The sequence below is a fragment of the Dryobates pubescens genome, chromosome 19 (assembly GCF_014839835.1).
Source record: "Dryobates pubescens isolate bDryPub1 chromosome 19, bDryPub1.pri, whole genome shotgun sequence".
NCBI lineage: Eukaryota > Metazoa > Chordata > Aves > Piciformes > Picidae > Dryobates > Dryobates pubescens.
Genome location: NC_071630.1, coordinates 20,088,575 through 20,108,653, shown reverse-complemented (window position 1 = coordinate 20,108,653; position 20,079 = coordinate 20,088,575). Strand labels below are relative to the sequence as shown.

The 20,079-nt window shown below is 41.6% G+C and overlaps 1 protein-coding gene across 2 annotated transcripts in view; it reads left to right on the top strand.

Annotated features, from left to right (window-relative positions):
* The first annotated feature begins 8,060 nt into the window (after positions 1-8,060).
* TOX3 (TOX high mobility group box family member 3) overlaps positions 8,061-20,079 on the top strand; it is a 72,981-nt gene continuing 60,962 nt past the window's right edge. Inside the window, exon 1 of one of the 2 annotated variants that reach the window (XM_054170197.1) lies at positions 8,061-8,796. In XM_054170197.1, coding sequence (XP_054026172.1) covers positions 8,695-8,796 — 102 coding nt within the window. In that variant the 5' untranslated portion in view covers positions 8,061-8,694. The remainder of the gene's footprint in view (positions 8,797-20,079) is intronic. The other variant, XM_009903745.2, reaches the window with a different exon arrangement.

Here is a 20,079-nt window from a genome sequence, read left to right as displayed (position 1 = left end):
TTTTGCCTTGAATGATGAGATACACCACGGACTACCTTGATTTTAGGAGCAATTCCCAATATGGCAGAAACCAGTAATTGTCTGGCATGACTGAGTTTTTGTTGCTGATAGTTGAGAATGGGTTCAGAGCTGAATCCACAAGGGAAACAGAGGGAGCTCTTTTAGCAAGATCTTCTATTTTCCTAAAGAATGGGAGGCACCATGCCCTATGTCCATGGGCTCTGTGGCGAGCTCTGGGGCTTAAGAAACTGTTTTTGAGCAAGGGGAAAATGTGGGAGGACTGCTGGAGAGAGGACATGCCATTCCAAGGGACAATTGTTTTGTCCATTTTCTAAGATTGGGGGGGGGGGGTGGTGTTTGCAGGAGGCTCTGCAAGGTCACGTATCCCCCTGCTCTCCCTATCATTTGTCTGCAGATTATTTCCTAAGAGTGGGGTAGGGAAGGCAATTTGGTTGCAAGGATTACGCTCCAGCTTTCATTGTTTAAGATGCATACAGTAGCCTTTCTATGAGAAGATTACTATCCTGGGCTGCTCTTTCCATGCATATGAAAATACACTTTGTAATTTTGGGGGGAGAAAATATCTTTAAATGGTATGTTGAGGAGAGAAAATATATTTTATAGCTCGAAAAAAAGATAAAAATCCTAAACCTTCCTTTAGCAAAATGTTTGTTTCTTCAATGTAATTATAAATGTCATTGTACATTCTTTCTGACTTCAATTGTTATCTTGAAGAGTTCAGTGAAAATAAATTGTTTTCATGAAAGCAGAGAAGCCATTCGATAAACACACTGTCTCAGAAAATTGTTCCTGAAGCAGAGGTCGTTCTCTCACTTTAAAAGAAAGAGAATATGTTTTAGAAAACAAGCCAGGCAGCAGAAATACGCAATCTTTGGTTTGTTTTGTTTTGTTTCACTCAATTCATTTTAAAAAGCAATGTGTAAATCACATGGAAAACTCTGCATTGATTCTTTTGACTGCTTTAGAACCCTAGAATAAATGGAGTTGAAATGGACTTATATCCAAGAACATTGCATTGAGCAGCAAGCCCGAGTGTTATTTTAGTACTGATTTTTTTTTTAGCTTGGTTTTTTTTTGTGTGATCAGATGTTTCATGAAATATTAGCCATTCATGGAAATGAGGGCTGATTCTTTAAGAACAGCTTGGCAGATACTCTTTATGAGCTTGGGGAAATAGTCTAGAGAACTGGATGAAATTTGTTTTCAGTTTTTCAGTGTAGAAAACCAGGCCCCTTGAAGCATCAAAAAAGAGAGCTCAGCTCTATAAACTAAAGGTAAGTCTTCTGAATGAAAGTATAGCAGTGCATTTTGGGGATGTTATTGCAGTCCCTAAATTGCACTTCTGGAAATCTGTTTGTTAATTTCTAGTCTGATGAATTTATGTATTTTTCTGTTACTAAGCCTTAAACTCTATTGTACAAGTACTTATAAAATTGTGACTTATTTTTTTTAAATCTTGGCTAGAATCATGCTGCTATTAATAACAGAGTTATTAATATGCTCTCAGAAGACTACATCATTAATTAGGAGACCTAAAGGATAAGTAATGAGTCCTTTGGAAGACTACTCCCAGTTACTGTATGGCTCTGATCCATCCAAATAGAGCTGTATGTCTACAGTCCTTTCAAATAAGGACAAGCTGTTCTGTATTTTGACATATTCTCTAGCTTTGGTCACTGATAATTCTATGTTATAACCTGCACTGGTAAAGGTAACATAATCACAGTAAGTCATTGTAACATTTGAAAATAACATGAGAACAGCAGCATTCTTAAACAGTGACTTTTAAGGCATGGCTGTAGAAATACACATGGCTTAAATCTTGGCAGTGTCTTGTCAAATCCTTCAGTGTCTTCCCAGCGATAATCAAAAGCCCATCCCTTCCATACTCACCAACAAAAGATATGCATTGTGGTCACTAAGATTACATACAATCACTTCCATGGCTTCCAGGGACAGCCAGGGCACTGCTGCTCACATCTCCCCAGGGTACCATGCAGGCTCTCAAGGGTAAGTGTGCCCTCTCTTTGGGGAAGTGCATTATTATTGCATTGAACCCACTAAATCACAGAAAGCTATTTTCTTGACCATTCCAAGAACATCCTCATTTAGATCCTTTATAATGAAAAATGACCACCTAAAATGTATCAGAGATCATCTAGCTCTATGCTCTGTATTTCAAATAATTACCTAATAGAACATAGGATGAAATTAAAACTGAAAAACATGTATGAGTGAATCTGGTGCAGATACAGGGACTAAATGTAACCTTTCTCACCTGGAAATAATCTTCACTATATCAAACTAAGACTTTGCAGATGCATTTCATTAAAATAATTATTTCACTAATTAGATTTGGTTCATTGTAAATAGAAAGTTTGTGCCTCACAAATTCCTCTAGACTAACACAAACTGGAAGAAAAATTTGGATTGGTCATGATGAGCATGTTTTTGTAGATACTGTTCTTGTAAATTCCATTTATAAAGCAGGTGCCAGCACCCTTTCCTCCCTTTCTTTTAATAACTCTTTTCAATTCAACAAATGCATGACCGTGGAGAGATCTAGAGGGGGGGAAGCAAACAAGACGAAACAAGGCAGAAACAAATTAAGAGAAACATAACACACAGCTTCCACAGATTTATATCAACAGATGACACAGATTATATACACATATATGCATGTATATATGCACACATAGCATCAAGTCCAACCAAGTTTTCCTGTTTTGCTTTAAAATGGCATCCCTAGAAGAAAGGAATATTGCAACAATTTCTCAGCTTCAGTTAAACCTTTTATTCTTTAATGCTAATCTAGGAGAGAAAAAAACCCAAAGCACTGTTCCAGTCATTGTTCTCTTAAAGAAGCCATTTTTTTATTGCTGGACAGTTCCTTTTCTGTTTTCACTACTGCAATCACTTTGTTTTTCAACGTGGTCTTTATCTCACAATAACTCTACACTAGTATGTCAGGATACTGTAACACTGCAGTCAATAGCAACAGGATATTCACTCTACCAAAAAGTAATCCTATATTGTCCATTACACACAGGTTATTTTGGAAGGTTGTGGAATACTTTCTTTGAAGTGGCAGAAACCTTTTTGTAACACAGCTCAACAGTAGCAGTAGTTGGTTTTTTTTTTTTGGTTAGAATATGGGTAAAATTGTTGTATGTGAGTTAAGGTGGTAAAATACTTCAGGTAACAGAAGAGACTTCAGCAATCCACAGAAACATCAAAGCAGGCATATGTAAATGTTTGAAAAGTTTCATAATGTTGTTTTTCCCAGTTGCATAACATAATGCATTGGGCCTGAAAAAAATTTCACAAAGCAAAAGCTTTCATTTGTGATTTCCCCCCTCACCCTCTGCAACACTCCATACCGGTATTTTCAAACAATTACTTGTTTTGGTGTGGGGTTTGTTTGTTTGTTTGTTTGTTTGTTTGTTTTGGTTCTGTTCTAATTCTTTGATCTACAGCTCTCAAGATACAGTAACTGAGACAAAGAGAAGGTAAATGATCATCTGGCAGACAAGCACTAGACTCCGGCTCCCTCGATTATTTGGCTGCTCCCATCTGCTGGCTGATATTCCCTCCTTTACTGCAGGAAACATGGTCAGTGACTAATAAGTGTTTATTGATCTCTGCTTGAGATACTTGCTGAGAAATGTATATATCAATGAATATTTGATCTGAATTGATGCTAAGAACAAAAGTCTTCTCTTTACTGCCTGATTTGTATAGGATATTCATGTCTGCATGGTCACTTATAAATGCTAGCTGACTCTACAATTTGATGAGAAGGGGACTTCAGTGAGATAAAGTCTAAAGAATTAATATGCTGTAAATTTGTACTTTTTCTCAGCTGGAAGTTACCAGTGTAGTTGTTGCTTCAAGGGGTAACTCAAAATATTATTGATTCTCAGCAGCTGTAGTTGATAAGTAAAATACACGTCTTAATTCAAAGCCCATTGCAATCAATTGAAGGGACTTATTGATTCAAGGAGACTTTAGATTATTTTCTAAACCAGGCCTAGTTGGTGCTCTGCCTGTCTTTTCTCCTCTTACATTTCATCCTTTTTTTCTTGTTTTGTGCCCTTTCATCTTCCACATGTGCTCTGAAGGGAAGGGAGTAAGACACCATTCCTTAGCAGGTGACCATGGGCATGTTGTGTATCTCCATCTCCTCTTGTTCTTCCCAGTTCTTATAATATGTCAATAGATGTGGACCATGCACTGTGAAAATGGATTTCAGGTATTTCTAAATGTTTGATTCTGCATTGTGAAACTGGAGCAAAGAGTCTCAGTCCTGCCTTGGTTTGCTCCCTTCTCACTCTCAGGCCAGAGATATGGGTGCTGCCGAGCTGGGTTTGTGGAACTTCTTGTTCCTTGTGATGTTGTACTTGGGGAAGACTTGGCTGTTTGAACATTTGGATATTAGGGAGCTGTTGTGTTTTGCTGTTATCTCTGGTGTTTCTTTCTGACTTTGCTATTTGTTCAAGTAAAATTCCTCTCAGTACCTCTGACTTCTGTGTAGTGAAAAGAAAGAAAATGTTACTGAGCCTCTGGTACTGTGTCCATGTTGCAGACTGGGAGACTGCTGAGGCTCTAAAGGTACCATCTAAGGTGATTAAGATGCATTCCTTTGCTATGTCCTAGTACAAAGAAAAGGACTCACCAGGCTTGTGGGAGACTCAGCTAGGCCTGGAACATTATCATTGACATGTGCAAGTTTAAAGGTCTCAGCACATTGGTGAGAATCTATGCATGCACACTTTTAGGTCTGTATATGACTGATTCACTCCAATACAATTTCTGCTCTTGCATCAGAAAATCAGTTTTGAGTGTTCTTAATAGCTTTTAAAATTCAATTGTCATGATGAGTCAGAAGAAAGTATAGCTGGAGATGGAATGAAGTCACAGTTTATATGTTGCTGCCTGAATCATAATCATTGGCATCAGTAGGCACACATTCAAATCTTCGTGAAATGAAAGTTTCAGAAAGTTTCTTTGAAATCAAGGCTACCCAGGACCAGGGAAAGTACCGGAGTGATCCACTTACTGTAGATAGATGCTTACTTTTATTGAATCAGCAGAAAAGAAGGGAATACTTAAACAAAATTGCAAATACTTATAACTGCTCTAAAAGAGGGATAAAAAATAAAGATGATCACAATAGAATTACAAAGCCATGCTTTTACTGAAGAACCTTAAAGAGAATAGCTTGAGAGAAGAAATTGTTGGATTCCATTCAAGAGATATGTACAGAAAGATAGAAATAGCTTGGCTCATATTCCATCTTTAATGTACTCCTGAGGTAAATTCATTGTTACTAACAAACAGATTTGACATCACATACATGGATTTAAAGTGCAGCAGGGATTACTCAAGTTTACTTATTTAATAAGCTACACTGACTAGATGCTGAGAGAGGAAAACACACAGTTGCTTAATTTTTCAGTTTGTGGAATTCTCTCTGGCCCAATAGCACATAAAACCTAAAGTTTCATTTTAAAAGAAAAATAAATTAACATATATATATATATACACCAGTTTATCTTCTGTTTTTCTTTAAACCACTCATTAATTTCACTGGAGTCTTAATAGTTCTGCAAAAGAATTTATTTGGACCCTTGGCATAGTCTGGAATTGGATTTTTTATTGTTGAAAATATCAGCACATTTTCGGTATTTTTATTGTCATAACTGTTTAACTAGATGGCAGTTCAAAACTTTTCACCAGATGTTTTGGGGATGTTTTGCCTAGATGGAATTTATTTATTTATTCTGACGTATTTAGTTTCAATTTTAAATTAACTTCCCGTGCCAGTAATATCAAGATGGAATATTTTGGGGTTTGTGCTCATTATTTTCAGAAGAAACTGTGTTGGAACCAATATATTCCCTCAGAATACTTAAAATGATGATGATTTACATAATTATTTATTTACTTTCTGAAGTTAGGACTCCCAAGGTAGAGGTAATAGTTGCATGCCTCCCGCAGCACCATGTGGCACCTCTTGCTCTGCAGGCTGATGTTTCTGGCTCTTGAGTGAAGGCCACTGCTGTAGCCATGGGACAGAAGAGGTGAGCTGGGCTTGTCAGCTGTGGCTGTGCCCTATCAGCTGGCCTCTCGCCCACAAAGGCAAGAGGTGCTCAGCAGCCAAAGTGCTTTACAGGGTACATACTGCCCACCCCACATTATACAGGTCCCCAGCTGTTCAGAGGCTCCCTTCAATATGACAATGGGACCAAATCCTAAACTTGGAATAATTTGCTGGTTGTTCCTCAATGAAGCAATTTCCCTTAGAATTCAATGGGAATACGCTTTCCAATTTCACTGAAAGCACAGAGAACGACAGTCTGGAGATACCTGTGTTTGCTCAGCAGAGCATCTCAGAACTTGGTGCCAATGACCTGTTCCTGTGCGTGATGATCACTTGTAGACTTAGGTGTACAGATGTTTGTCACCCAATGAATGAAACAAAGCTGAACCTTGGCTGAAATGTTGAGGTGAGTTTGCTCTGCCTGTGCACTACCACTTTTCTGTCACTGCTTTGGAGGAATGCTGCATTCTGAAATATATTCAAAGCCTTTTTATTTCTGAACAATTTGTTTCTCTCGGGAGCAGAAATAATTTTTGCCACAGGTGTGGGGTGTGATTGTGAAGCACTCTGCACTCTGTTCCTCAACCATTTCTCGTCTAGCAAGAGTAGATTTTGCAGGTTTTTCCCCTGCAAATGGTTGACACAATGAATATGAAATTGGATTAGGTATTTGACAGAATATGTCTGCTTTCTTTTCTACTGAGGCATTTACCAGCTCATATATTTTTCTAAAAAGTTAAATTCTAAATACTCCCTATAAATACCCATGTCTCTCTATGCTGTTTAATTCTGCTCTTAGTGCAAAATGTCACTTCAGAGACCTTTCTTTGCTTCAAACTGTGACACTTCAGGATCGGTACCCTAAATAACAGTGATGTGCTGTCTCCTGTGCTAGCAGGAGCTACTTGTTCCACCATGAGTGCTGAAAATAAGATTTCTAGGAACAGAGTTGGAACGATGTTGTCTTTCTTGGTTGTTTTACAGTTCGCTTCCAATCTACACAGACAGTACAAAATCATGCCAGAACATGAAATAGGGAGCATTAAGCTCCTGAGGCAGGCTAGGGTCAGAAGTGGAATGGCAGCACAGGTCCAGGAGATCTATCTGTCCTCAGCAGCCACAGCAGGGTGTACAGCAGAGGTCTTGGTGCTGTTATACAGTTAAACTCTGTATACTTTGCAACTGAATGGAGTAAACTTAGAGACAGTCTGGGATGTATTTCCAATCGTGTTATAATGGCACAGGAGTCATCCCTTGGCCTGAAAGATAATTCTCTCCCTGCATAGAAGCCTTGAGTCAAGGACGTATTTTCATCCTTCTTCCTTGTACCTTGTCTGCAGGGCACAAGTCATGAGGTTAAATGGCCTTTGTACTGCTTTAATCGTTCCTCCACAAGTTCTCGACCAAGATTGTGGGTTAGGAAAGCTCTATGCAGGGTAGCAGCCGATACAGCTGTGCAGCACCTGTGACTGACTCCACAAATTTGGATTATTAGTGCATTTCTTTGTAGCAGCATCCATTGACTTTGAAAGTTCAAGAAGGTTTCAGCGAGGCAGGCTACTGTATTTTAAAGTCTCTTAGCAGTATGCCTTCTGCCACTAACCTTAAGAAGCAAGGTAGCGGCATCAGTCCCTAAAGTGAATTACGGGAAAAAACCCTCAAAGGCAGAAATCTGGTGGCAGCGGTGAAAGTTACTCACCTAGAACCTTCCTAGGAAGAGGACGGCCCCAAGAAAGGCCCGCTACTGCCCGCCCGTTGCCGCTCCCGGTCCCGGAGCCGGGAGGGCGAGCGGCGGCGCGGCCCCCGCACCGGCCGCGGGGGGCGGCAGCGGGCGGGCGACGGGAGGGGCGGGGAGGGGCGCGGGCCCCGGTCGCTCCTCCCGGGGAGCGTGCCAGCGCGGCGCCGGTTCTTTCGGCACTTCGCCCCGCGCCACTCAGCCCGCCCCGGTGCAGCCCTGTTGCACCAACTCCGGGGCAGCTGCCCCATCCCTCGCCGGCAGCCGTGGGGAGGCGGTGACATCGCGGTGCCCGGCTGCCCCGGCGTGCGGGCAGGAACCGGCGGTTCCCCCTCCCCCCCCGTCTTTGTCGGCGGCGCGGGTAGGCTGCGGCGGGCAGCGGCGGTCGGTCAGTCCCTCCGTTCGTTCGTCCGTCCGCGGCGGGCGCGTGGCTCCTTTGTGTACAGCAGCTGCTCCTGAATGCGGAGGCAAAGCCCTTGGCTTGGCACTGAGCTTTTAAAAAACAACAGCCCTCCCTCTGTCTCCTGCCCTCCCTCTTTCCCTCCCCTCCTCCCGCCGAGGCGGACGGGCACCCACCTGGGCTCCGTCGCCCATCTCTCCACTCCTCCTCTGCTCTCCTTCTTGTTTACCTGCACTTTTCCACCGCCTCTTTCTCTCCCTGTCCCCCGTCGCCTCCCGACCGTCATCCGTCCCCGCTCCTCGGGAAGGCTCTGTGCCCCGCAGCTTCGGTCCCTCGGCGGTTTGCCCGCGCCCCAGCCCCGGGGAAGGCACCTGAAGGTGGATCTATTAACTCTCCCGGCTGTCTCTCCAAGTGCACTTGGACCAAAGCACCGGCATGGATGTAAGATTTTACCCGGCTGCGGCGGGCAGCTCGCTTCCCGGAGACCCCTCCAACCTGGACTTTGCCCAGTGTTTGGGTTACTACAACTACAACAAGGTGATTATTCCCGCGTCTATTAATTCTCCGTGCTCCTGCCCAGGTCGGTTTCCCGAGAGCCGGAGGCTGGGCTCCGTCGGGGCGGGGAGGCTTGGGGCTAGGGGACGCCCGAAAGTCCGAAGCGGTGGGGTGCGCCCGCAGGGCTCCGCGGGGCCGTGGGACGCCCATCCCCGGAAAGTTGGAGGCGCCGAGTGTCCCCGCACCGCACCCTCCTCCCCACGGCGGCCGCGGTGGGGCTCGCTCCGGGGGTCCCGGCCCCGGGGGTCCCGCCCGCCAGGCCGCAGCCGGCCGCTGCCTCGGCCCGGCGCTGGGGCGTTTCAGCCGAGTTCGAAAGCCCTGGCAGACTCGCCAGTAACTTAGGGACGCGAGTGGCTCTGTCCCGCGGGCAGGGAACAAAAGAGGGCTGTGCCGAGCGCAGCTCTTCGCGGTTCGACCCGGCACCGGCTGGACCGCCCCGGGCTGGAGCCGCCGCGGCTCCCTGGCGGGTCGAGCGGAGCCTGATGGAGCTCGGGCGTCCCTGCCGGGGACGGAAGGGGAAGGGGCGCTTCCCCCTACTTCGGTCTTTCTGGGGATCCCGGCTCTGTTCTGGCCAGTGTCGAACCAAAGACGAACAGTGTCTGAAAGTACATAAGCTACCAGCACAGGAGGATAAACGTTTTGCTTTGACTAGGTTTGTCAGAGAAGTTACAGGACCACTTACACCATTCACATCTTTGCGGCTTGTGTAGCTCGTGGAGTAAACGATGCAGTCAGGAGCAAGAGTCATTTTCCAGCGGCTATCTTAACGTATTGAAATATGTTTTAATAGTATGGGGATGATTTGTTTCACAAATTACCCAGATCTGGGAAAGGCAAAGTTAAGAATGACACTGTGACTCATACTATTTTGAAAAAGACTTAGCTGTTTGCACTGTGATGTGTCAATAGCACATTGAGCTATTAGCACTGGGCCCTTACACATGCACATAAAGCTCCCTTTCACACTGTGTTTTTCCTGGTGCTATGTTTGCCCAACCTCTGGGGCCTTTTGTGAGGCGCTGTATGAGATGCTGGGGAAAAGAAGGGTGCTGCACAAAGTCTAAACTTATGCTAAAACCTGTGTTTTTCTAGAATATTTTCCAGAGGAGTAGATAAAGTTAGATGAAATACAGAGATCAGTTTTGAGAGAGAAATAGCATGGGCTCACATATCGAGATGCAGTAGCCAAAGAAAAGTTTCTCTTACAGAAATTGCTGCAAAATAGCGCATGCTTTTCTGTGGCTCGTTGTGATCGTCTCCATCATCAGGTACTGCGATGTTCAGGTTTGTTAGTGGTGGCCACCTCCCTTGTCAGAAGGCGCAGATCTGCTTCCACTGGAGATGCAGACCAGTATTCGTGGAGTGCGGACAAGCCCCTGCCTGGCGCATGCTCTCTGTGCTGAGGCTATTAGCATGCTGCTTTGTTAGTAGTTAATATAGAAAGACACAGGAGCATGAATTAAAGATGAAATGTCAACCTTGACTTTGAATGCTGCTAAAGACTTCGAGAGCTCTAAAATGCATAGTAAATGTTCACTGTTATCTGATCTGCTAGCTAATTTTGGAAACTTGCAGCACTTGTTGACAAACAGCACTCTTACTGTAAATTTCACTTACTTCAGTGACTTTATGGTGTTATGCATGGTATGCATTTTTTTCAGGCTCTGTTACAGGTTCTGTTTTATTTTTTTATGTCTAATGTCTTGGATGTCTTCTGAAAACTAGTAGTTTATTGTCCATTAACTTGCTGCAAATGTAGAGTTATATGTAACCTTTAGACTGTATTTCCCTTCACCACACAATGAGAACAGAGCATGCATTCAGAAAAAGTCAGAACTAACTTTTGACCTATTCAAAAATGCATTTCAGTTGCTCTGCTCCTGAACATAGTTTTGGCAAATGTCTTGTAGGCCAGGCTTCCAATCTGCAGCAGAAAATATTTCAATTAACAGAGTGCAGTTTATGATGTGTGCATCTTATAATAGGTATCTTTGTATGCAGAAGGCCTGATCCAGAGCAGGCTGGCATTGGCAAAACTGTGTTGCTGCATGCTCTTCTCTGGCTCAGCTGGGAAAGCAGCAACGTGGTGTACAGGTGTTTCAAGGACAGAAGAGGAATTTGTGAATGAATTCCTAGAAAGGAACTGCATTAATCCAATCTCATTTTCCACAGTGTTTATAATTAAAGAAATCGTTATAACGTGTGTTTTTAAAAGCAATTACTCTGTAAAAAGTACATTTCTTTAAAAAAAAAAAAAATCCCTCTCTTGCTTGCTTTCAGTCCATTCTGTCCTTTTCCCTGTGTTCCTAAGGAAAATAAGTGATTACTCTGTTAGGCACTGGGATGACCACAAGGCATAGAAAAAGAGCTGAAATATTTACTCTGCTGAAGTAAATGGGAAAACTGATATTGATTTCACTAGGGACAGTATTTCACCTCAAGTCTTTCTGCAGCTCATTTGAGTATCCTACCCACTCATCCATGCCTGCTTCATTGTTTGGAGCTGAATCCATATTCTCTGCATGACAGTGACATTGCCTGTGACAACTGCTAGGAAGCAGGAAGTGTGATGGCTGGGGTAAACACACTGCATGGTTGTATGTATGTGCAAAAGCAGAATTATTTATGTGAAAATACTCTCAGGATCACGAAGACATAGTGTTGATGGTGTACAGCCTACCTGTGGAAAACTGTATCTTGTGTCAGCGGCTGAAAGTACTCAACGTGAAGTCTGTTGGTGTAAATACATTGCACCTTCTGAGACGGTGCTGCCTTCCGCCAAGGAGTGTACAGTTTCCCTTTTTTGTGGGTGCAGTGGTAGCAGGAATGTGGCAGACTGCCCCTTGAATCCCCCAGCAGAACTTGGGATCTCACTGCCCTGTCAGCAAAGGACTAAGAGTGAGGGAAGAACTGCCGCCTGAGTCCTGGGCTTGTAACCACACAGGCTTAGAACCTGTCCTGGCTCATACCTGTAGGTACCCTTCAGTTGGATTCCTTTCCCCAACTGCTTTTCAAGAGCAGTGTCATGGTTTTGAAATTTGTTGTCAGTAAGTAGACCTAGCTGCAAGGGAGGTCATCTTGATTTTTTTTTGATGGGGGAGTCTTAGTTTTGAGTATGACAGACATATGATAATCGACTACCACACAGAAGTATCCCTGCCATTGTTTGTATTACAACATTTTCTAGAAGGTTCCAGATTAAGATTATTTTTATGGAGCTGGTGGGCAACATGGTCAATGCATCTAAATGGCAAAAGAGGAAATAAAGACACAAAAATACCTGGATTTGTCCAAGGTTGTGCAGTTGGTCACTGGCATAATCAAGGCCACAACCAAGGTATTCTGAGATTCAGTCCAGTGGTTTGTGCTGAATCTCATTTACTCTAATAGGATTACTTACATGTTTAAAGTAAAGCATGTGCTTAAGTGCTTTGCTGGATCAGGGCCATATTTGATAAGTTTTCAGTGCTGGTGTGAGAGTACATAACTTGACCCTGCATGTGTCTGGCTGGTGGTGGTTTGGGATAACAGTGATCCACCTCTGCTTCAGGCAGTTGCACAAGTGACATCATGGTCTGCCTGTTTCTAGAAGAGTGCTGCTGTGGTGTACTACAGAAAAACCAAAACAACCCCAAACCAAACAAAACCAAAACCCACAAACACACACCAAAAAGTAGCTATAAAAATTACAGAAAGCTGAGAGAGACCAGCTGTGCTAAAACATTCTGCTTCTGTTAGGAGCCCTTTTATTGTTCTGCAGATGGAGAGTGATTTTGGACATTCACAACAGTTGAGTAGTTTTTCCTAAACAAACTTTTTCACTTACTGAGTAAATTATATGTCTTGTACTAAAAATATGTAGAGAACTAACTATTCATCATAGCAAATATACTTTTTTATTAGAGGAACTGTAATTCTTAGAATGCAGTTTGGAAAAGGGAAAACTCCAAAACCTAAACATGTATGGCTCAATGCTTGAGTTATCATTATATCAAATTCCAGAGTCCTTACTTCATTATTTAGCTGTCTATATTTTATAATGTTATTTCTTCTACACAGATTGTCCTTGAAGGATACAAATTCCAAACATACATTCCTTAATGTAGGCACCGGCATACACACGTGAATGTCAGCTTGATGGTTTTGGCTGAAATACTTTGGTTTGACGAGGGAAGCTCAGGAGGGTTATCTTCTTCCAGAGGTAAAGCAAAGACAGCAGTAGTTTAGCAGCAGTTCAGCAGCATGCTAAACTGGGACTATAAGTCATCCCTTTTGGTGGGTGTTGTTAGGAAAAAATGTATTACAGTTAGGGAAATGACTGAAAATTATTCTTCTTGCAAATTTAGTGTAGCTTTTTCTTTCATGAGAGATAATGGGTGCATGTATACTGGTAAGACGTGAAGCTCTATGCTCGCTCATCATGTGCCCTGCAAATATGCTATTTTACATTTGGACTCTGCTCTCATGTAGAGGAGGTAGTCTCTGGTGGCTGGAAGCTGATATGTGCTGTGGTCATGTGTGTACCTACAGTCTGACCATGACAGAGGTGGTCCCAGGTGATGGGAAAGTGCCAGAAGGCACCAAGGATCTCCCACAGGGTAGAGAAAAGCAGTGCACAGGCAGAGGCACTAATATGGGCCTTGCCAGAGACAAGTTAAATAAGGGCTTGGGAGCTTTCTGTTGCAGTATCAACTCAGTAAATGTGATTTCATCTTCAGTATTTCCCATTGCTCTTCTGGCATGTGGCAATTATGCTGAGCTGCTGTTTTCCTAGAACAGCCCTCCCCTGCCTCTGATCTCTCAAAAATCGCAGGACAATGCAGGCAGCTACCTCTTGGGATACAAAAAAGTTCCGAAAATATTTGGCTGTTCAGCCCTAAAAATGTTGGATGTATGATTCCCAGTGCTTGGAAGAGCATGTGCAATGATTGGGTGAGTGTGGCCACAAGAATACTGATTCGTATCACCGCCATGGCTTGCATTATGCTGGTTTTCAGGAGCAATGATCCCTCAGGCCTTATGACATACTTGAAGAGCTGCGAAAGGAAACCCCTGTGTGCCCAAGGCAGCAACTGTGTGAGAACCTGTATTGCTCAGAATGAACTTAGATAGTTGTGATAATAATTGAATTGTGCAGTGTACAGTTTTTCTGTTGCTCAAATAATGCAGCTCCCGTACTGAATGTACCATTTGTTATCAAGACACAAGGAGCTGGCTGTAGGCAAAGTGTGCTCAGTAGAAGTTAATTTAAAAAACTTTAAGGTGTTTTCATTGCAATGAGTTACAGCTGTATTAGTAAGATCCTTGTAATAATGTACACTGATAAACGAAGTGTTTGGCTTTCATGCTTAGGAGTACTTAAGGTATGTGTGGAAATGACTGGTGGGTATGTCTTAAAATAATGGTCACAATTCTGATGAGTGCAGGCCTTGGCTATGGACACTGATTCACATGTCTGGCTCTAGAGTGAGGAATTATCATAGAATGCACTGGGTTGGAAGGGACCTTTAAGGGTCATCTAGTTCAATCCCGCCTGCAGGGACATCCCCAACTATATCCCATTGCTCAGACCCCCATCAAGCCTCACCTTGAATGTCTCTGGGGATGGGGCCCTCCACCACCTCCCCGGGCAGCCTGTTCCAAAAATGCTGACTAAATCCACTGGGATGCCATTCACGTTTCATTCCCATAGCATCACCTGCAACAAATGTTGTCCTTTGTACAGAAGTACCAACTCCAGCCTAACTCTATAATGAATTGTTACGTATTTTAAGTACAAACTAAAATAGAGCACAGAATTATTATACATTCATTGTCAGGTACTTCAGATGAGGGTAGCTTGCGTCGACTGTTAGGTTTTGTGACTCATTTGTTGCAGTTTTGAGCAGCACCTGGCAAAGCAAGGCCAACCAAACTGTGACCTTTGGGTTGTGCTGCAGGCTTTTAGTCAATTTACAGTTAATACATGCCCATACTTTTGTTACATTCTGACACTCCCTGAAAACCTAACTGACGCTATTGAATGATGATAATCAAATTTAAGAGGAGAAAAGTTTGTACAGCACTAATCCCACCTTTATATCTGTAATCACATATCAACTGCTGTAAAACTGAGTAGTTACACAGACCTAACGCAGGGTTGAATTTTCAAATGCTTCAAACTCCTATCTGATAGCCGTCCTCTATACTGTTACCTGTCTGTGTGATGTATTTATAGAGTGCCAGTCACCATAGTATCTGTGCAATGATTGCTACCAAAATTGAGAACTCTGAGGTGAAAATCTAATCAGGACTTCAGATAACAATGTCACACAAGAGCCTTCTGGTCTTTGCCACTATCCTCTGTTCAGATGAAGACTTTGATGAGATCGTGCTTGCTGCTGGGCTATTCATTATTTATTTTTCTAACAAGGTTTCTATTTCGTATCTTTTCAACTGGATGTTAGCACCTGTCAAACCAATCCAAATTTGAGTTTGAATGTATTCTCTCTGTACCTGAAACAATATCTTGAACAATACAGGCCTTACAAGGCTGCTGAACTAGCAAAGACAAAAGTGGAATCTGTTTGCACAACTGCTTCTGCCACAGATACCTTGGGTATCCAAACATATGTTTTCATGAACTTCTTCATACACTTCATGGGAAGGGGCAGACAGGCTGAAAATACTGTTTTCATCACATTAAAAATAACTGGGTTTATGAAAGAAGAGATTATGGCCTCAAGTTGCACCAGGGGAGGATTAGGTTGGATGTTAAAGGAAACTTCTTCACTGAAAGGATTCTCACACTGAAATAGGGTCCCCAGGGAGGTGGTTGAATCTCTGTCCCTTGAAGTCTGTAAAAGATGCAGAGATGTAGTGCTGAAGGACATGGTGTAGTACCAGGCTTGCTAGAGTTAGATAATGGTTGGACTCAATGATCTTGAAGGTCTTTTCCAATCAAAGTGACTGTGTGCTGCAGCCATGAATGTATTGCCAACTCAATTATACTGGGAAAGGTGCACTACTAAAACTGGGCAATATTAGTTTATTATTGAAAATGAAAAATGTTTTAAGCAAACAGTTCATCTAGTTTTCAGTTTGTTTGTACAGTGCAGATGCCAGCTATTGGCGTTAGTGTTCTCTGTTTACTCTTGCACGGCCAGTTTGCCTAGAAGTCCATGTTATGTTGAAAAGCTCTGTGTAAGTACCGGAAGGGAAAACAAATTCAGTCCATTCTCAAAAGCTGGAAGTTGGAATAATCCCTTAAAGGTTGGTTTAAAAAAAAAAAAAAAAAAAAAAATTATGGCTAGAAAGAGACTTCCCCCTCCCCCCGGCAATTGTGCCTTAGCTTTGTGAAGACCGATTGAATGTGGTTATCTTTCACTTAATATGAGCGTTAGATCAGGCCTTCCCTTGTCATTTCATGGGTGAAATTGTTATCAAGTCAATGTTTTATCTCTGCTATTGTGAAGTTATAGTCCTCCTTACTGGCTGGGTTACAATGACCATGTATTAAAGCTAAATATTGCAGAAGAGAGTAGATTGTGACATAATTAAGTTGAAGCGTGTGTTGGGATGAAATGCCAGGATTTCGACTGGCAATCTCTGGAGCACAGGATCTGTTTTGAATTACGTTGTTGGGTTGTTGCTGGCATGACCTTACCTGCTACTGGCTGAGATGAGAACTGCAGAGACAATAGTATGGGTATCTCCTCATTTTTCTCATCCCCTTTACGATGTGTGTAGTTGATTATGTAAAATCATTATGTTGAAGCAGAGTAATGCTTGAACAGACATATTTACATTTGGATTTTCTTTCCTCTGTTTAATATTCTGAAGAATTCTGATTGACTGGGCAACCTGACAACAGGTTGCAAATATGTAAAATTGCCAGTAAGATTTGTGGAAAATGAAGTCTATATATAAATGTTTTGGTCACCTGAAGCGAGTTGTCTTCATCTCTCTGGTTGTCTAAGGAAAGCCTGTCAGGGGAAAATATTTGTGTTTAGCAGTCAAAGTGCATTAAGTTCATGTTGCAATTCTGTCAAGAGTTAATATGGGAGAATTAGATAGGAATCTAAAAGTGAAATAGTTTTAGATATGCAAATTAATAAAGTATTATTTTGGGGTTTCGAAGTGGGTTTTTGGTTGGGTTTTGGATTGTTTTGGTGTTGTATTTATGGTGGAGTTGTTTTGGTTGGTTTGTTTTGGTGGTGGTTTGTTTTGTTTTGTTTTTTTAAAGGAGTCTGTGCATGGAAACAGCCTGACTTGTATGAATCATCTTTTCTATCCCAATGGGACCACTCCTAGATTTAAAGTCACTGAATTAAATAAAGGTTTGTAGTTTCAGGACATATTTAAACACCTCAATATTGATTAACTGTCTAATTTTTAGATGACAAGCTGTGTTAAAACCATGCAATGTTAAAACCATGCAAAAATCAATGGCTGCATAGTGGAGTAGCTTATTTTCAGAGCAGATCATATTTATGTGGTGTTGTTTCCACGCTACTGTCTTCACAGTCATATGGCTTATTCAAATAGTTGGATTTTAAATGGTTTAGGAAACTATTTCAGTATTACTTTGTTATTAATAAAAGTGCTTCACTAAACTGTACTTTTATCAGTAAACTTTTACTGAGAGAATTAGCAGGCCTCTATTTTTAAAGCAATTTGCTTTTTAGATAAATATTTGATTAGGCATGGGTAAATAGTCATTATACTTGTTTTAGTATGTTAATCCTGTTACCACATTGGGTTCTTGGTAAGCATGTGGAGGAAATGATGATGGTAATAGGCGGTCTTGCAAATATGGGGCTATGATGTTAATGATTTGTTCTAGTGAAAAACCTGATAGCTGTGGTTTCCTACCACAACCCAACAGGGTTATTTTTTTCCTGCTGTTGCTTTTCTTGATGCAGTTTGAAATAAACTGACCGTGCATTTAAAAAAAAGTCTACATTATACATGTATCAAAATAAACACAATTTGAGGATGCATTTGCTGCTCATTGTCACATCAGAACTCTAAGTAATAGCATGACTAATCTCAAGAGTGTACACTGAACATACCACAAATGCAAATGCAATACAAATATTTATACCTGCATGACTTTCTATTTGTGGCTTTCTAAGAGTGTCAGTAACTGTATTTGGAATGATGGAATGAGGTAATTTGTATCCATTGATTCTGTCCTACTAAGTAATTCACAAGTGCAAGACATTATTAAATAAAGGAATTTAACAGATGCTTCTGCTGTCCTTTCCTTCTGACATTTTAAAAACCTATTTCAAGTTACCATTGTGCTCCTGTGATGGTGCAGCTGAGACCCAAGGAGCACATGTGGAGCTGTAGATCAGATGTGATGTCATATAAGGCAGGCCAGTTTCCTAAAGAGGGGCTTGCATCATTGCTTCTGTGATGGAGATCTACCTGTTACAGCAGCAGAAGTGCTGGTAAAGAAAGACATCGTTGTTTTGTTCTCATACCTTCGTCTGAATGTTTTTAAATACAGTAATTTTGTGCTGGAATCCTGGATGATGTTTGTAAGGTGCTTTGTCATAAGTACGTACTTGTTGTTTCAAGGGTTTGACAAGCCATACACATGTGCATTCTGATGGTTGTCTTAACTTGGTCTTTTTAAAGTCATGTTTGAATCAGAAACGTGCATCGGTGGCTTCAGTGAAGTGTTTCAGTACCTCGTGCTCTCCCAGTTGCCCTGCCTTATGGGGTGATGAGGTTTTGCCTTTGTGCTACCAGCTTCGTGGGTGCCTTTTCTGTGAGAGGACACTTGAGCATGCTCTGCATCAGCACATTCCTTGGGTAGCTTTCTCATGTCCTCTTCGCTTTGCTGCCTGCCTTGGCATGGGCTTGCTGGCTGATAGCACACAACAAAACCCTAAAATTCTTGGAGTCACACACAACTGGGACTGAATTTCAGTTGTGCAGCTCTGACTGAACAAGGTGAAAGGCAGGCAGTGTAATCTAGGGTTAAATATAACTCGGAGATCAAAGTCCTACAAAAGTAAAATAGTAGATACGTTCGTTAAGTACCTCCTCAAATAGGCAAACCAATAGCACTTCAGTATTTGGCAGATTTGTGATGTGTCCAGTGTACATCTTAGGGCTCAATCTTGCTCTTTAACCTTCAATTCTTCTCAAAACCCAGCTATCATACTGTATTGAGAACTTTTATGTTCCTTTTGCCTCAGCCTGCAACTATAGCTTGCCCAGTTTAAGTAGCAAACAAATTCTGTCTTCAGTGTTAGAAAGTGTTTGAGTAAGGATGGCAAAGATTTGCTTTAACTTCTATCAGCACAAATACATTGCTGGTGATAAGATACCATATGAGTATGCTGCCTATCTGCCTGTATTCTTGTCTCTAGTAAATAGCAGTTTTACAAGGAAGGTCTCAGAATTTGCCCTTTAGTTAATAGACTGACTGAGAGTTTATATGCTGGAAAAGAATTCTGATTCTTCAGTTGATAGTGTATTAAAGGGTTGGGGGTTTTTTGAGCTTTGTGTTGGGTTTTTTTGTACAGAAAATTGGTGGCTGTTATTTGTAATACATGTAGCTAGTAAATGTTGAATCAAAAACATAACTCTTGTACAGTCACATGTTGTTAAAACACAGACAACATATACTGGGCTGCATCAGTTGTAACAATATTCCACAGATTGGAAAATGTGGACAGAGAGTATTTGCTGCTGTGCAGGTTACATACATCGGGGTGTGTACATCTGTTTTGGAGATCATAGGGGAATAATAAGTCATTGATTGTAACTTAGGGTTTGTTAATTAACTGAATTCCACTAAGTGCTCTCTGCATTATGTTCCTTGTTTTTGTGTGTGCACGCAGAATTATTTCTGAGTACAAGTTTTTAAGGTTATGCCATGGTGAGGCAGAAGTAACAGACAGTGATGGTGAAGAGCTTGATTCATATTATGACTAAATGCAGATGATCATTATGTTGTTATGCCTCATTCTTAGTATTTCTGTGACTCAGAAATGGTAACAAACTCTATTAAAATACCATGACATCAAGGGAGTATTTAAAATTGCATATAAAAGGATAAAGTCTAAAAATCATGAGAATATAATAGCTATCCATATAAATTTAGACTGTAATAAGTATTTGTAGATCTTTTGAGTTTCATTTATTCTCTGCATGAGTGAAAACTGATACCAAACAAAAACATTGCTTTCTGCTGCCCAGATGTAACCTTTTTCTTTTAAAATAAATGTGAAAGTAAACAGGAAGGAACAATTTCCATGGAGGAAA